General features: G+C 37.0%; 1 protein-coding gene across 17 annotated transcripts in view; it reads right to left on the bottom strand.

Moving 5' to 3' along the window:
* PSME4 (proteasome activator subunit 4) overlaps nt 1–18,115 on the bottom strand; it is a 110,357-nt gene that overhangs the window by 54,316 nt on the left and 37,926 nt on the right. For 15 of the 17 annotated variants that reach the window (XR_001715772.4, XR_010149529.1, XR_008546395.2 and 12 more), the window contains 12 exons: nt 17,808–17,900; nt 16,975–17,240; nt 13,270–13,456; nt 12,547–12,636; nt 11,121–11,185; nt 10,701–10,851; nt 8,497–8,595; nt 8,225–8,294; nt 7,692–7,759; nt 6,381–6,596; nt 5,687–5,844; nt 4,646–4,741 (listed from right to left, as the gene is read on the bottom strand). Coding sequence is in view for 11 of the 17 variants with exons in the window: in XM_003309012.5 (XP_003309060.2) it covers nt 4,646–4,741; nt 5,687–5,844; nt 6,381–6,596; nt 7,692–7,759; nt 8,225–8,294; nt 8,497–8,595; nt 10,701–10,851; nt 11,121–11,185; nt 12,547–12,636; nt 13,270–13,456; nt 16,975–17,240; nt 17,808–17,900 (1,559 nt within the window). In the remaining 6 variants the exon portion in view is untranslated. The remainder of the gene's footprint in view (nt 1–4,645; nt 4,742–5,686; nt 5,845–6,380; nt 6,597–7,691; nt 7,760–8,224; nt 8,295–8,496; nt 8,596–10,700; nt 10,852–11,120; nt 11,186–12,546; nt 12,637–13,269; nt 13,457–16,974; nt 17,241–17,807; nt 17,901–18,115) is intronic. The other 2 variants (XM_016948513.3, XM_016948516.3) reach the window with 2 other exon arrangements.

Genomic DNA, 18,115 nt, shown 5'->3' with positions numbered 1-18,115 from the left:
AATAAGAAAAAATTTATCCTTAATTACCCACAATTACATTATTATATCCATCCTTTGAAACTGTAAAGTTTATAGTAAGTATAAGATATTTAGTGGCCAGGCGCAGTGGCTCACGCCTGTGATCCCAGCACTTTGGGAGGCAGAGGCGGGTGGATCACAAGGTCAGGAGTTCAAGACCAGCCCGGCCAAGATGGTGAAACCCTGTCTCTACTAAAAATACAAAAATTAGCCGGGCATGGTGGCACACGCCTGTAATCCCAGCTACTCGGGAGGCTGAGACTGGAGAATCACTTGAACCTGGGAGGCAGAGGTTGCAGTGAGCTGAGATTGTGCCACCGCACTCCAGCCTGGGCAACGAGTGAAACTTCGTTTCAAAAAAAAAGATATTTAGTAACCCTATATTGCTAAAGGCCCAAAGGTACATGGCATCCCCAAAGTGGATACCATTAGGTAGATCATTTACTTTTATGCTTAGGACTTGGCTTTTTATTTTTTGTCAATCTCTAATATAAGAATATAGCACAGAAGACAGGTTTTCCCATTTAGTAGCCACTTCCCTGAACAATGAGATTTTAAGACCATCCCACATACCCTATTAGGACTAAGTTAGACATTCTCACAGGAAAACTAAAAAAAGTAACCTAAGCTTTGGCTGGGCATGGTGGTTCATGCCTGCCAGTAATCCCAGCACTTTTGGATGTGGAGACAGGCAGATCGCCTGAGCTCAGGAAATTGAGACCAGCCTAGGCAACAAAGCGAAATCCTATCTCCACAAAAAATACAAAAATTAGCTGGGCATGGTGACCCACGCCTATAGTCCCAGCTATTCGGGAGCTGAAGTGGGAGGATCACTTGAGCCCAGGAGATGAAGGGAGCAGTGAACCAAGACTGTGCCACTGCATTCCAACCTGGACAACAGAGCAAGACTCTATCTCAAAAAAAAGGCTGGTGTGGTGGCTCACACCTGTAATCCTAGCACTTTGGGAGGCCCAGGTGGGAGGATCACTTGAGCTCACAGACCAGTCTGGGCAACATAGTGAGACCTTGTCTCTCTGTATTTTTTTTAAAGTAGAAGAAAAAAAAAGAAGTAAACTAAGCTTCTAGGGTCTTTTTGTTTGTTTTGTTTTTTTATCACTGTACTCTTCTTCCAGAAGACAAAGACTACTAATACACACACGGCAATCTTAACACTAAGTAATCCGACAAAAAAAAATTACAGCAGCTAGAATTTTATCTAAGATTTATATAAGTTTAAATGTTTAAAAAAAAGAATTTTATGAGGCTGAATGTGGTGGCTCATGCCTATAATCCCAGCACTTTTGGAGGTCAAGGCAGGCGGATCACTTGAGGTCAGGAGTTCGAGACCAGACTGGCCAACATGGTGAAACCCTATCTCTACTAAAAATACAAAAAACAATTAGCCAGGCATGGTGGCACACGCCTGCAATACTGGCTACTTGAGAATGTGAGGCAGGATAATCGCTTGAACCCGGAAGGCAGAGGTTGCAGTGAGCCAAGATAGTGCCATTGTACTCTAGCCTGGGTGACAAAAGCAAAACTCCACCTCAAAAAAAATTAAAATACAAAAATTAGCTGGGTGTGGTGGCGGATGCCTGTAATCCCAGCTACTCAGGAGGCTGAGGAAGGACAATTGCTTGAACCCAGGAGGTGGAGGTCGCAGTGAGCTGAGATCCCACCACTACAGCCTGGGCAATAGAGCGAGACTCTGTCTCAAAAAAAAAAAAAAAAAAAAATCTTATGAATTGCTATGTGCGTCTAAAAACTGGTCTGGTATTTCAGAAAATGCATAATGTCTCCTGTCTCCTAATACCACAGCCAAACTGTTATTAACAATAGATATTTTCCTCAGACATCTTAGACATTACACTAAAATATTCATTACAATTATGTGTTTCATTTTCTCCCTGACCTAGTATATTTTCCCATTTCCTATGGAGCAACTAATGTGCTAAGTTAATTCTCTTTCTCTACTAGTTTCAAATTGATCTGCTGATAATCACCATAAATCATGCTACAAATATTCATTCTTCACACCAGGCAGTATGAATTCGTATCACAGAACAATGGGACCATTTATTGGAATTACTGTATTAGTTTTTTCAAATCAATTTAGATTTAGAAGATTTGAACAATTACTAACCTATATTAAAATAAGCATTTTAGAAATTTTAAAGGCTATTTTATTTTATGGTACTTTATGAAATTAACCATCTGTTAAAAAAAAGTAAAAATGTTACACATAGGAAATAAATGTAAAAAGCTATACTTTGCCAAAATAAAGTTTCAGCTGAAGGTAATGCTAGTTATAAATTAAATACAATTCTATTAAGAACTTGCAAAAGTCAAAGGAAGACTGAAAACTCCCTCTTTTGGCAATTCAAAGGCAAAGACCTGTTCATTTATTCTTAATTCTACTTTATACAATCATTATCCCCCACAGATACATGTAACTAAAAAGAACCCTAAAAATACGTATTATTCAATTATTTTTAAAAATTGAAGTTTTATTGTTTTATTTCATTATATTATTAAGTATCAGGAAGCATTTTATATTTTAATCTATATATGTTTAAATAAACATACATATATTTAATGTAGATTTTTATTACTTCATCATATTATTACATTAAATTTTCACTCTAAATGTGCAAGTGCTAAAACGCAAAACCTTTCAGGCTAAATTTATCTTTTCCTTTTTAACTTTTCTGGGAAAAGCAGATAAAAGGATACTCAGGATCAATTTTATAGCTTATAATATATAGTAATATAAACTAATAGTCTGTATCATATGGTATTCATAAGATTATCATAATATATTCTTTTCCTTATTAAAATGCACTTCATTATAAAAAATCTAACTGGCTTTATAATAATCAAATATATGAAGCTATTGTCATGATGCACATTTATTTCAAAGGATAAAGCCTTTTGCTTCAATTCACTATTACAGTGTACATGGATGGCATCAAGATACAGGCTGATACGAACTGCAAGGAAAATCCCTTGGCCTCTTTAGCTGACCCTTCAGCAGTGCATCCTAATGATTACTCAGTACTAAAAATTTACTAACATTAAAAATACATGCTTTTGCTCTTAGATAAATTATTGGATTAAATGACCACAATTCTAATTGTTGACACCTTCAAGCAGAACTCAATTTGCTGATGTGCAAAGTTTGTTAAGTATGAAATAGCTTTTTGCCTGCCATAAAAGGGTCAAGTTCTTACTGTATTACACACTGTTAAGATCATAGGTGAAAATCGAAACAATTTTTGAAGCCTCTTATTTTTAAATTGTTCAAAATCAATCTTTTTTAACAAAAATGAATTCTGGTACAACTGCGCTTATATCAAACAACAAAACTAATGAAAAACAAAAGTTCTTTAAAAAGAATTTGGCAAATTCCTAAACACACTTATAACAGATTTCCTTACCTGAAATGACCCTAACTTCTCCTTCTTAAACTTAATAATCTAAAAAGTTCAATGCCTAAGGACAGTTTTTGGAGTGAAAAAAATGGGAAATGCATGACTCCAAACAATGACTACACAAAGTATGGGAAAGACATGTAGCCACATTTTGAAACCACTTCTTGAGGCTTTTTAACGTTTTTGTTGGAAAATCAGTAAATCATTTTCCCCTTTGTGTTTTTTGAGAGGGAAGAGAGGGCACTTACTCATTTGAATGTGATTTACATGTGATTTCATTAACTTGCTTAGTAACAAGATATTGACGTTGAAAAAAATGGTCTTAGTATATTTAAATTATTATCTATCTGCTTAATAATTAAGCTAAAATTAATATATACTGCTGATTTTATTCTTTTTCTTTTTTAAAATTTTTTTGAGACAGGGTCTCACTCTATTGCCCAGGCTAGAGTGCAGCAGCATGATCTCAGCTCCCTGCAACCTCTGCCTCCTGGGCTCAAGCAATCCTCCCACCTCAGCTGGGACTACAGGTATGCGCCACCACGTCCAGCTCATTTTTGTATTTTTTTGTAGAGACGGGTTTGCCATGTCATCCAGGCTGATCTCGAACTCCTGCACTCAAAAGATCCGCCTGCCTCATAAGCCACCGCACTGGGCCTCTGCTGATTTTATTCTAACTTAATTTTTTTTCACCTTAAATGGCGGAGCTAACAATGGATTCAATTTAGCTATTCATTCGAAGTAATAATACTCTGAAAAGCACTTAAAAAATCATAAAACCAATTCAAAATCATAATGAATAAGATTGAAGAAATCTTTTTTTTTAAAGTTTTTTGCTACAAAATTCTAAATCAACATTTGCTACAGTCAAAAGAAAGCAGTATTTTTCCTTTTTAAAAGAACAGTATTTATCTTAATTAACTCAGTAAACTAACAGACTAAATTAATATCTCCACATTTGATATTTTAAAATTAATACCTAAAGTTATTCTATACTGGTACCATGTGAAAATCTGAATAAAGCCTTCAGGTTTATAAATCTAAATTGTACCTCTGGTATTTTTGACCTTAACAGTGACAAATAAAAAGGTTAAAGTGATACAGAAATAAAAGCAATAACAACAACAAACCAATAACTCATTAAGTGACTAAGACTTAAAACATATGTTAAGTGGAAAACAGTTATTTTTACTTACAAGTTAGTAACTGGCTCTCCTTTCAACGGAGGTAGGAGGTTTCCAGAGCCAATTAAACAGTTGTGCACTATAGTCAGACTCTGTAGAATATCATCTCTAGAAAAAAAAAAAAGACATTTTCATATTTCCAAATCCCTATTTAATAAGCCTGCTAGAGCCTAGCACAGAAGTTTTCTCATGTGGGGATATAAATGATTAAGGTAAAGAAATAGCAAATGTCTTCAGTTTACCAACTTAACAGTGAAGAACAATTAAATATATATTTATTGCTAACACTATGCCTGCTTACATTTAAACAGGCTCTAAGTAAATCACAAGTAACAATAATTAACTGCCCTTTGTGAAACAACTGTTAATTTAAGCATCCCTTTACCAAAGACCACTGCCACTAACAAAAAGAGGAAATAATGCTACAGAAGATCTTCCAGCTTATTCCATCTTTTAAAAATGGGACTAAACATTTACTTCCAAAAAGCAGTTCAGAGTACGACAGAGTTGATGTTAGTCAGTCACACTTCCTTCTCCAAGTGCATTCCTAAATCTGCTTATGAAAAATTTGTGGTGTTTGATACATTAATTTTCTTGCTATTATTTTAGAAACTTTCAAACTATGAAAGTCTAATGGTTTCAAATACTTATTTCTTGTTAAATACCTGTGGGAGAGGGAAAAAAAATCTCATAAAAATAATTCTTAAAATAAAATTTTGAGAACCCAATAAAATCTTAGCTGAGTCTAGGAAAAGAGGCATTCCTTTCAAAGGAGGCATGTCTACACACACCTTCCAAAAGACAAGTGAAATTGCTAAGTAGAAGGTAATAAAAAAAATTAGAAAAAGAAACCCACAATTTTTGGGTTTAAAATGTTTAAGTGTTGTTAAATTTTCTGTTATACAACATTATATTAAATGATTTTCTAAGTACATGTATAGCAGATTTTCAAAACACAATTGAAAATGAATACATGAGATATGCCACAGATAAAGCCATAAAAGACTTCTTTAGTCTGCAACTGAATAACTCTAATTATAAAATAAAACCAACCTAGACATTTCAAGTTTTCCATCCCCACAATGCTGGAGTTTGACGAGCTCAGGCTGAAGAAAGGAGTCCAAAACATAAAAGGCAAAAGACACTTCTTCTGAAGAAGGAACATGCCACTGGATTCCCAGATTCCACAAGTCCCCGGGTTTGCCCCAGTCCTAGAAGAGAACAGCATCTACTCAGCAAGTTGAGAAAATAAAAACAACAACAACAAACCCACATACATATACACAATTTTTAAAATTTAAAAGAAAATGTACACATAATCCAAACCTAAGGTAGCAAATGACATACAAAAAAGTAGCATGAAAACAACATCTTACTGCCTCTTCGTTATCACTCCTGAAAAGTCTCCCCGAAGAGTACTCATTATAATATGAGTTTGCTCTAAGAGTGATATTGTAAGAGTGATGATGAGTTTAAGTGAGGCTTAGTTTAGCAATAAAATTATATTGAACTATAGACATTAGATAAGGAATATATACCAAGTTGTTTCACATATCAATAGGAAAGAAAACTAGAGTTTCAGTTCCATGCAAAGTGAGACAGCACAAGTTTCACATATTTCAATAATAGTTTCAATAATCTATCTTAAAAATAAAAAACTAACATATGCAAGAAAAAATAACACTTTGAATCCCTTAAAACAAAAAATCAACATATTCTTGAATCCTAAAGTACTGAAAATGCTTGCCTTGATAGGAAAGTATTCAGAAGGAGGCTTGTCAAAGCCACCTGGCACACTGCAGTATTCTGTAGGGTAGATAAGTGTGGTAGAACGGAGAAGATGATGCAAAAGGTTACAAGACAGAGTGTAACCCTGCTTACAGGTTAAATGTAGGGTTCTTTGGAGAATCTTTACAAGCTGCTCCCTATAAAGAAGCAACTTCCTTCCATCCACTCGAGTAATCTAAAAGGAGGGAAAAAATAGTTGAAGATATTTTGGTTAAAAGAACAAGAACTAATCATTAATGCAAAGTTCAATGTTTGGCCACTAACATAGTGTTTCTCTAAATGACTTTAATTAATTTTAGGATTGTCACTTTAACTGCATTCTAATAATTAATTGTTTTTTAAAATCAAACACATTTTCTGAGCTTAAGCTTTCATGCACCATAGTAACATCCCTTTCAAAAGAGTCTATTCTATTCAAACAATTCTCCTGCCTCAGCCTCCCAAGTAGCTGGAATTACAGGCACACGCCACCATGCCCAGATAATTTCTGTATTTTTAGTAGAGACAAGGTTTCACCATGTTGGCCAGGAGGGTCTCTAACTCCTGACCTAGTGATCCGCCCGCCTCGGCCTCCCAAAGTGCTGGGATTACAGGCGTGAGCCACCACGCCCGGCCCTAATTAAACTTCTGAAAAAACTGATAAAGAAAACTGAAGTTTGGGCCAGGCGCGGTGGCTCACACCTGTAACCCCAGCACTTTGGGAGGCTGAGGCAGGCGGATCACGAGGTCAGGACATTGAGACCATTCTGGCTAACACAGTGAAACCCCGTCTCTACTAAAAATACAAAAAATTAGCCGGGCGTGGTGGCGGATGCCTGTAGTCCCAGCTACTCGGGAGGCTGAGGCAGGAGAATGGCGTGAAGCTGGGAGGCGGAGTTTGCAGTGAGCCGAGATTGCGCCACTGCGCTCCAGCGCGGGCGATAGTGAGACAAAAAGAAGAAAAAAGAAAAGAAAACTGAAGTTTGATTGATGGCCAAATTTAAAGTGTAGACCAAAAAAATTCCAAAATCCGATCAACTTTTTCAATTAATGAGTTACCCATATTAGAATTAACTGGTAAAACTAAGTAGATGGCTGAACATGCAGTGATTAACTACACCACTCCTTTGACAATAAGAGTATGACATATTCTGATCTTCTGAAGCCTCATCAAATTTCCAAAACTCTGACTTTTCATATGTTTTAAAGTCATTTTGTCAGAAAGAGCTAAATCCTAAAAGCAAGTCAGTGTTTTCACAGTCATGTTTCTTATTCCAAAGATTTACAATACCTCAGACAAAAGTTGAAGATTCCATAGTAATTCCTTGTCTAGCTCTTCATCATTTAATACATCATCATCTAAAAACAGCAAAATACTATTAGGGGGAAAAAACTATGCATTCAACTAAATACAGCATTTTTAAATACTTCTATTTAATATTTCCAGTAGCTGAGGAAAACCTCTTTTAGGAAGACTTTTTATTTCTTCTTCATGAAGCTGAGCTTGTTCCAAAAGGAGGTAGAAACAGAATTTTCAAGAAAATAAACACACCAACCAAGACTTCTGCCCCTCTATATCTCACAAAACAACTGATATTTTTGAAGGTAACCTCTGAATGGTGGTTGTATAAGAATATTAATAAAGTAACATTTTTAAGCTACTGCCAACCTGGATGATATCTTTTTTGGAGACAAATTTTCCCCAAATTGCCAATCAAAATATTGTGAAGCTAAAAGAATCTGTTGTTCATTAACAGAGTTTTAGAAACCAAGAAAAAAACTTATCCAAAATTGTAAAGAGAGAATAATGACCTTATGACTTACTCATTGTAAGCTGAGTTATAACACTGCAGCAGTGGGGAACAAAGAGCTTCAAAGATTCTTCTGGGCAGCACTGAAAATGTATTTGTATAAGTAAGGTTTTTTTGAAAGGCAAATATATACAAGATTATATTTTCAGTGGCAGTAAAAGGCTGTAAATAAGCAGCTACTGAAAGAACTATGCATTTTAAGCATAGAAGCACCTCTAATAATTAACCATATAAACTAGTTGATTGTTGAGTCATTAATACATCAGTTCAAAAAAATAAACTCACCTTTACAGCAGCGCGGCACATGTCCGCCACCATGCGACCTGCTACTCTTGTTTCAAATATATGTGAAGTAGAAAAATTAAAAACCTTCTGAAGGGCCACCTGTTAAGATATGAAAATGTTTAATGAGCATTTTTTAAGAAAATTAAACATCTTATAGAACATAAAAGAAAATGATAAATATATTTAGACAATTCCAAAAATAAGCCCATTGGCAATTTTTAACCATCTGATTTTATAAGAATTTGTTTAATGATGTTACATTCAGGTCTAAGAACAATCTTTGCCCACGATCCTAACTTGAACAAAATATTTGAGGTACTGGCTGGATGTGGTGGCTCACACCTGTAATTTTAGCACTTTGGGAGGCTGAGGCAGGAGCATCACTTGACAGCAGGAGCTCAAGACCAGCCTGGCCAACATGGCGAAACCCTGTCTCCACTAAAAATGCAAAAATTGACCAGGCATGGTGGCGCGTGCCTGTAGTCCCAGCTGCTCGGGAGGCTGAGGCATGAGAATTGCTTGAACCCGGGAGGTGGAGGTTGCAGTGAGCCGAGATCGCGACTGCACTCCAGCCCAGGTGACAGAGTTAACAAAAAAAAAAAAAAAAAAAATTGAGGTACAAGATTTCACTTGCCACAGAAACCCTACACATAAAATTATACCTGGTGGAAGCAAATGCAATTTAATTGTCTTTCTGGCTAATTGAATATAACACAGGGAATTTTTTGGAATACCTAATACAATTTGTCATCCTGACAACTACAAACTAGACATCTATCCTTATCCTAAAAGAACTGAAGCAGTCTGTTTATTTTACAATCATGTCACAAAACTTTAATTTACTTGCTCAATGGAAGAATGAGTTCTATACCTGGGTTAACAATACTGAAAAGTATAAACAACTCTTTTTGGTTAAATAAGAGATGATTTGTGTTCATTTCTTTATACTAACATAATCATAGTATTTATTTCACACAGCTATAAGGCAGTTTGGCTTCTAGGATTAACATATTTAACAGTGATAATTACAGATGATGGGAGAAGAAACAGAAATGAAAATAAAGTGTAGTCTTAAAGGCTACAGATAATAGGTACCACATTACAGATAATAGGTACCAACCAATATTGAATTAGTGAATGCTTACTGAATGTCTTATGAAGATAACTACTTCTAATCCATCAGTTAGTCTTAGGATTTAATTTCTATCATGGGAGTGATGTCATAAGCAATTTCTAAAACTCAGTTGAGTAATTGTTTTTAATTGTAAAATTAAAAAATACAGTTGTTTCTTTTTTTTATTTATTATACTTTAAGTTCTAGGGTACATGTGCACAACATGCAGGTTTGTTACATATGTATACATGTGCCATGATCCTGTGTTGCACCCCTTAACTCGTCACTTACATTAGGTATCTCTCCTAATGCTATCCCCCCTGCGACAGTTGTTTCTTGTTGTTCATGGTAGTCATGTTCTATAAATTTGCTGTGACCACTGAACTAGCAAATACTGAACCATTGCTCCCAGGGGTAATACAGGATTATGTTCCTGTGAACCTATGGTGACAACATTTTCATCAACTGATCAATACATAATCCTAAGTGTGTTTCTGTTTACAGACAACTTATTTAATACATATTGTTGATTCACTAACATTTAATCCGCAGTCAACAGCAACATAACTCATGCCTGTTGACGCTTACCTAGCACAGTGTTTTTTCCATTAGGCACAGCACAACTCTCTTATGCTTAGGAACCCTCAACCACTTTAAACACTAAACTCTTGGGAGCCATTTTTGACATTTTTAAACAGCAGAATCACCAATAAGAAGCACAAAAATGTAAAAAAGTGGCATTAAATAGATCGCAAAGGGGACAGTTATTTAAGTGGAGCTGGATATAAGATGGCAGAGTGCCTCGTTTGCTCTCAGCTGAGAACACATGGCATATGTGAGATCAAATTTAAGTAACTGAATTTTTGTCAGTCGCAAAAGCTTGATTCTCAGGTTGCAAATAATTAGAGCAAACAGGTAAATTTGCAAATATGAAATTTGCAAATAATGAGCAACTGTACATTTCTTTAAAACTTTAGTATGAATGTAAATGATAAACTGCATGTTATACACAAAGTAACTTGAAGTCAATTTTAAAACATCAAATGAAACTTAAAAGCTGGAAGTTTATTTTTTGCAGCAATGTTCTTACCATAAATATTTCTTTGGAACATTGGGTGAGGATTGTACTAAACGTAGAAGACAGACCTAATTCGACCAAACTCTCCAAGTGTGTCATTTTCTCAGTTTCTGTCTCTTCTCTTGTTTGCTCCAATGTGCTACTTTCTATAAGTCCAAAACATCTAAATAATCCAAACAAAGCATAATTTCAGCAACTAAAATCTGGTTTGACATTTTTGGTGGTAATCAGGTAACTCTCTATTGTCGTAATTATTCAAGTGATAGCTACTTAATTTCTACGTGGTTCACAAATGGATTATCCTTTTATAACTTCAGGAGCACCAGTAGTAGCTAAATAAAGGTTATAATGCAGAAATAAACTAAACTTTCTGGGATAGAAGAGTCATTTTCTAGAATTTCAGCTAAACGTTGGTGTGGGTTACAAGCTCACCTGTCCATAAACTGTAAGACGAAATCCTCAAATTCAGCTGTGGCTGAACAAAGTTCTCGTTCCACCTATAATATCCCAATATGGAGAAAGATTACATATAGCCTTTTTTTTTTTCCTGAACTAACAAAACTCAATTATTGCCTGCCAAATGTATCCACACTAAACCATTATATTGGGTACTATGAGAAACAGCACCATGCTAGACTTCATCTACTACTTTCAATTTAGAACAACTTCATCTACTACTTTCTAGGAACCAAAGAAAGAAGAAATTAATGTTATTTTACAAGGGCCAAATACAGAAGTCAAGCAGGTATCTTTATTATAAATTCAGTTTTCAAACTGCTGATTTTTGCAAAGTCTAGTCTCTCACTACCTGAATGTCCAGAAAAATATAAACAATAACATGCTCGCGACTGGGCACGGTAGCTGGCCAGACACTGTGGCTCATGCCTGTAATCCTAGCACTTTGGGAGGCCGAGGTGAGCGAATCACTTGAGGTCAAGAGTTCAAGACCAGTCTGGCCAACATGGCAAAACCCCATTGCTACTAAAAACACACATATACACAATTAGCCGGGCGTGGTGGCACACGCCTGTAATCCCAGCTACCCGGGAGGCTAAGGCACAAGAACCACTTGAACCCAGGAGACAGAGGCTGCAGTGAGCCAAGATGGCACTACTGCACTCCAGCCTGGGCAACATGCTTGCAATAAAGAAAACAGTTCTGGGGGCTGGGTACAGTGGCTGACATCTGTAATCTCAGCATTTGGGAGGTCAAGGCGGGCAGATTACTTGAGGCCAGGAGTTCGAGACCAGCCTGGCCAACATGATGAAACCCCGTCTCTACTAAAATTACAAAAAATTAGCCAGGCGTGGTGGTGCACGCCTGTAGTCCCAGCTACTCGGGAGGCTGAGGCAGGAGAATTGCTTGAACCAGGAGGTGGAGGTTGCAGTGAGCCGATATCACATCACTGCACTCCAGCCTGGGTGACATAACAAGACTCCATCTCAAAAAAAAAAAGAAAGAAAGAAAGAAGTTTTGAAAGAGCCAGACAGAAATGAATGAAGAAAATCTTTCTTCATTAAATGTCAATCCCTTGGACAGATTTATTACTAACCTAAGATGATAGAAAAATAAAATATCACCATCTTTTGCTTAACAAAACATTGAAAAGTGACATAAAACTGAAATACACCTCCAGATGTCAGATGTTTATAGAAACAGCCTATTTTTGAGCCACCTCCTGTGGTGGGTGCTCTGTAGACTCTCTTGCCAATGATGTCCTGGCCCTCCATATGTACCATTCTAGTCACAAAATAGTGACTTTACTTCCAAAGTCGTTTCTAAACTGTCAAGTGTTACTATGCATATGCAATAATAATTAGAACATCTTAGCCCTTTTATAACCATAAAATACCCTTACTTCTGTGAGGTCATTTCTTTCTTGTAGTACAGATGAACAATCTACTAAAGGCACCAGAGTAGAAAATGTTGCTATGAACTGGAATGTGATCTGTGGAAACATACAAAGGATTTTCAACATTACATAATTCTAATTCAGAAATACAAGTATACCATGAACTACAATAAATTACCCCAATAAATTATCTTGATCAAAATCCCACAACAGTTTTTCTGGGTATTCCTCATTTAGAATTGAACACTGTAAGGTTCTTCATAATTAACTAGCTGTCGGCCGAGCGCAGTGGCTCACACCTGTAAACCCAACACTTTGGGAGGCTGAGGCGGGTGGATCACTTAAGGTCAGGAGTTCGAGACCAGCCTGGCCAACATGGTGAAACCCTGTCTCTACTAAAAATACGAAACCTAGCCAGGCGTGGTGGCGTGTGCCTATAATCCCAGCTACCCAAGAGGCTGAGACAGGAGAATTGCTGGAACCCAGGAGGCGGATCACAGTGCAATGAGCCGAGGTCGCGCCACTGCACTCCAGTTTAGGTGACAGACCAAGACTCCGTCTCAAAATAAATAAATAAATAAACAACTGTTACTTTAATAATTAAATTATACAACATTTATTTTCATATTTATATTAGGCTTATGCACAAAATTCTCCAACCTTTTGTCACTGAGAAGTTTACTTTGCCTCCTACCTAAATACGGAGTGTGTAATCACCAATATACTCACCATGCATTTACTAAAGTCATTTGGATCCACCCCAGGCAATGCTCTCATCAACAGAGGTAGCATATGTGTAGGACCTTCAGGAAACCATCTGCCTCCTGATACCAAACTGCGGGCTACTCCAATTACACAACTTAAAGTAGCTGTGAGCTGGTGAGGTTCTGTTAATGTCTCTAATGCAGGATATGTTCTACAGTTTGAAAACAGAATTTTTAAAGTCTCCATCACAGATATGCATAATACCATAATACATTAAATATAATAAATTCATAAACTGCACTTTGACTTAAAGGCTTACAGTTAGCAAAATACTCAAAGTGAAAATCTGCAATCAAAGTTAACAGAATTACAGTAGCCCCGTTATCTGTAGTTTCCGTAGTTTCAGTTAACAAAGGTTAACCAAATATTTCAGTGTCCTGAGAATGAGAGACCATATTCACATAACTTCTATTACATTGAACAATATTTTTACAATTGTTCTATTTTATGATTGTTTTTAATCTCTTACTGTGCCTAATTCATGAATTAAACTATCACAGGTATGCATGTATGTGAAAAAACACGGTATACATAGGGTCCAGTACTATCCATGGTTTCAGGTATGCACTGGGGGTCTTCAAACACATCCCTCACTAGTAAGGGGAGACACTACTGTACACAAATAAAGGAAAGATACACAGATTATTTATTGCACATGTCCCCAATCCCCTGCTACCTTACCAACTCTTTCCATGCCAATTCCACAGTGAAAAAAGAACACAAACTGGTAGAGGCCAGGGTGTGATGGCTCACACCTGTAACACTAGCACTTTGGGAAGCCAAGGCAGGCAGATCACCTGAGGTCAGCAGTTTGAGACCAGCCTGGCCAACATGGTGAAACCCTGCCTCTACCATGAATACAAAAATTGGCGGGGTGTGGTGGTGCATGCCTGTAATCCAAGCTACTCGGGTGGCTGAGGCAGAATTGCTTGAACCTGGGAGGCGGAGGTTCCAGTGAGCCAAGATTATGCCACTGCACTCCAGCCTGGGCGACAGAGCAAGACTCTGTCTCAAAAAAAAAAAAACAAAAGAACATCAACTGATAGATCCTGCATGATTTCAGCCATCCTAATCTATGTTATACTAATCTAATGGTCAGTCAGTGGAATAACAAGTTACAGATACTCTACTCTTTCTTTCCCCTGACCACCCCCAACCCTGGAGTCAGGGTTTTACTCTGCCCCAGGCTGGAGTGCAGTGGCCTGATCACAGCTCACTGCAGCCTCCACATTGCCCAGATCAGGTAAACCTCCCGCCTTGGCTTCTCAAGTAGCTGGGACTACTGGCAAATGTTACCACTCCCGGCTAATTTTTGTATTTTTTTTGTAGTGACAGAGTTTTGCCATGTTGCCCAGGCTGGTCTCAAATTCCTGAGCTCAAGCAATCCATCTTCCTCAGACTTCCAAAGTCCTGGGACTAAAGGCATGAGCCAGCCTAGCTGCTTATTTTTTTTTTTTTAATGGAGAAAACATACCAAACTCTTTAACAGAAGCTTTCTTGGAGATGTAAAACTAAGTGTCTAAAATTTTTTTCTACATTTTTAGTTTTTAAAAAAGTTTTGCTTTTATTAAAAATAAAATCTTTGGCCAGCCACGGTGGCTCACACCTGTAATCCCAGCACTTTGGGAGGCCAAGACTGCTTGAGGTCAGGAGTTCAAGAACAGCCTGACCAACATGGTGAAACGCCATCTCTACTAAAAATACAAAAATTGGCTGGGCGTGGTGGCAGACACCTGTAATCCCAGCTACTCGGAAGGCTGAGACAGGAGAATCGCTTGAACCCGAGAGGTGGAGGTTGCAGCGAGCTGAGATCATGTCACTGCACTCCAGCCTGGGCAACAGAGCAAGAGTCTGTCTCTAAATAAATAAATAAATAAATAAATAAATAATAAATTTTAAAAGGTGATGCCACTTCAAAACAGCACCAAATTACAACTGAAAGTCTCAAAAAATGTCATTGTATTGTCAATTTGGTCTATTAAATATTTATCTTGGCCAAGCATTCAATATCACTTAATATGCTGATATTACATTTGTCCAAAATTTTAGGACTAAAGAAAAACGTGATAGGTCTATTTATTTATAAGCTTTGTTCTTTCTACTAAGAACTTAGCTCACTATTCATAATTAATCAGCTGAAAATAACAAAGCAAAGGGGAACTAAAGAAACATCAAAAACACTCCAAACTTCAAAATGTTAGCTAAGCAAACAGATGAAGTCCCTCCTCTCCAGGGAGCATCAGGGAACCTAACATTAACTGTTGGCTTCTGCTACTCTGTGGAGGCCAATAAGCAAAGAATACTGGGGGTTGAAGACAGACAGGAAACTGCCTATCTTCCCCAACTCCATTTCCTAATTAAGTTCTATATGCTGGAAGAGTTTCAATGCCCCAAGATGTATATGCAAAAATAGGAGAAGTTGGGAAAATGAAGTTCGGCCTAACTTGAATATTTATGGCAATGAGGGCAGGTAAGGCAGCATCAACAGCTCAAAATTATAGATAATGGAGGCCCATTTTTGTTAAGATCTTGAACACGGTACCCTTCCCCAAGTAAATATGACCAACACTTATTCTGTCTCAACAATAAGTCAGAAAATAGGCTATAGTCTGAATTCTACCACTAGGGACCTTGGACAAATTTTTATGGAACTCAATGGCTAGATCCTTCTGGGTTCTAAAAACTAACATTCCTCCTCTATATTTGACAAAAACATTTAGAAAGAGATCATAAAGCTTCAGATAGTAGAAGAATCAGAGGTACAACAGAAAGCTTAAGTAATTTGCTCTTGAACAAGTTACTTTAAAAATTGCTCTCAAATTAAGAGTAGGCCGGGCACAGTGGCTCACACCTGCAATCCCAGCACTTTGGGAGGCCAAGGCGAGTGGATCACCTGAGGTCAGGAGTTCGAAACCAGCCTGGCCAACATGGTGAAACGCCGTCTCTACTAAAAATACAAAAATTAGTTGGGTGTGGTGGCGGGCGCCTGTGATCCCACCTACTCAGGAGGCTGAGGCAGGGGAATCCTTGAACCAGGAAGGCGGAGGTTACGGTGAGCCAAGATTTGCACTCCAGCCTGGGGGACTAGAGCAAAATTTCATCTCAAAAAAAAAAAGAAAAGTAGCTGTCTCTCTCTTTGTAAGTATACCACACCTATTCTGTGACAGTGGCTAGGCAAGTAAAGAGTTTTCCTTACCATTTCAACACACAAAACACAATGAATAAAATAAAACTTACACTGTAAAAACAACACACCTGAATATATAATACATGAAAATAATAAACACAATTTTCTTCTCTACCACTGATTCTAAGAAATAAAAGAAATCCAAAAACCACTTTCACTGCCATATTCTCAATCCTTAGTGACACTCAACATTTTGATCTAAAAAAAAAGGCCAGATCTTAATTCATAAGCATATAATTTTGGTAACTAAAATGTGTGAAGAATCCAAAAGATGTATGTTACCCATTTCATTTCAATTTTTTTCTCTCCAATAAATCTTTATCAAGTTACCAATCATTACATTAAAATGTCCTGCTTCTCCTCTAGGAACAGGAATAAGCATCGAAAAAGCAAAACAGAAGCCACAGAGGAGAAAAGAGAATCGAGCTGAACAGACCAAAAGAAAAACCTAGCTGTGGCTGAGACTCCCACTAACCACTTACCTTTCAAGTACAGGGGGTATTACCAATTCAGGTCTCATGAGTGCAAGATTCTGCAAAGCCTGGGCTGCTTCTAGACTACCGGTTTTGCTAAACATAGCCAAGAGGACAGGCTGAATAATGCATTGTACAAACTCTGTAACATCTTGATCAGTAAGCTTGTGGCTATCAGGCACAGGAGTTAACCAAGAGGGCTTCTTGTATCTTTCACGATGCAATCTTCTAACAACACTGTTTGGCAACCGCTGAAGTAGTTTCATTAACTTGTTCTGGGGACACAGAAGCAAAAAGTTCGAAGTAGGTTCTACTTTGCCACATAGATATTCATGGTTGCTCTCTAGCTTCTTGAGAAAAGATTTTAAAAATAACAGTTCTTATTATCTTATTACAAAGAACTGCACAGCATAACTAGATAGAATTAAAAGTTACCAATTAATTATTCCTAATAATTAATGAAAATGAGTTTCAAATTCCAGTCTAAAAAAATTTCTAGCACATAATTTTCCATTACATGAAAGCCATTTTAACTGGACAACTTAAAAACAACAAAAACAGATGACAGGATAAAACTGAAAAGTTGGTTCTATGCTTCTAAGGCATTTTTGTTACCATTTTTTTGCAAAAATGAGCCATGTTGTCAACAGTTACCACATCAATATTATTTATTTAATTTATATGCTCTCCCACACAGTAATTTAATTTAAATGTAAGCATTTACATATAGCTAAAGCTATGAAGGACAGAAAATGTATTACAGGTCACACAATAGGCAATAGTCAAGGATGACCATATCTTTAAAAATTCCAAGCCCTATAATGCAAAACGAAGTTACTCACCAGCCAGCGCCCATTATTTGAAGGATGGTAAAAAGATGTGATGCTGTTAAACAAACCAGTTAAGTGTTTTTGCACTAGCTTACTTGGTCCACCCTGTCCAGATAAAAGAGTAAAAATGTCAGTACCCACATCATACTGTAAAAACAGAGGTCAACAGGCCCAAGCCTATATGTAAATCACTAATACAGTTTATAGTCAACTTGCTGACAAAAATAAATTCTACCTTTAAATAAGAGTCAAAAACAATTCCCTGATGAACTTCATGCAAACCAACTCAAAATATTCTACTACAAATAAGGGCAGCTTAC

This window comes from Pan troglodytes, chromosome 12 (assembly GCF_028858775.2).
Source record: "Pan troglodytes isolate AG18354 chromosome 12, NHGRI_mPanTro3-v2.0_pri, whole genome shotgun sequence".
NCBI classification, from domain to species: Eukaryota; Metazoa; Chordata; class Mammalia; order Primates; family Hominidae; genus Pan; species Pan troglodytes.
The sequence above is the reverse complement of the archived record's forward strand: the minus strand, read 5'-3'. Positions and strand labels throughout refer to the sequence as shown.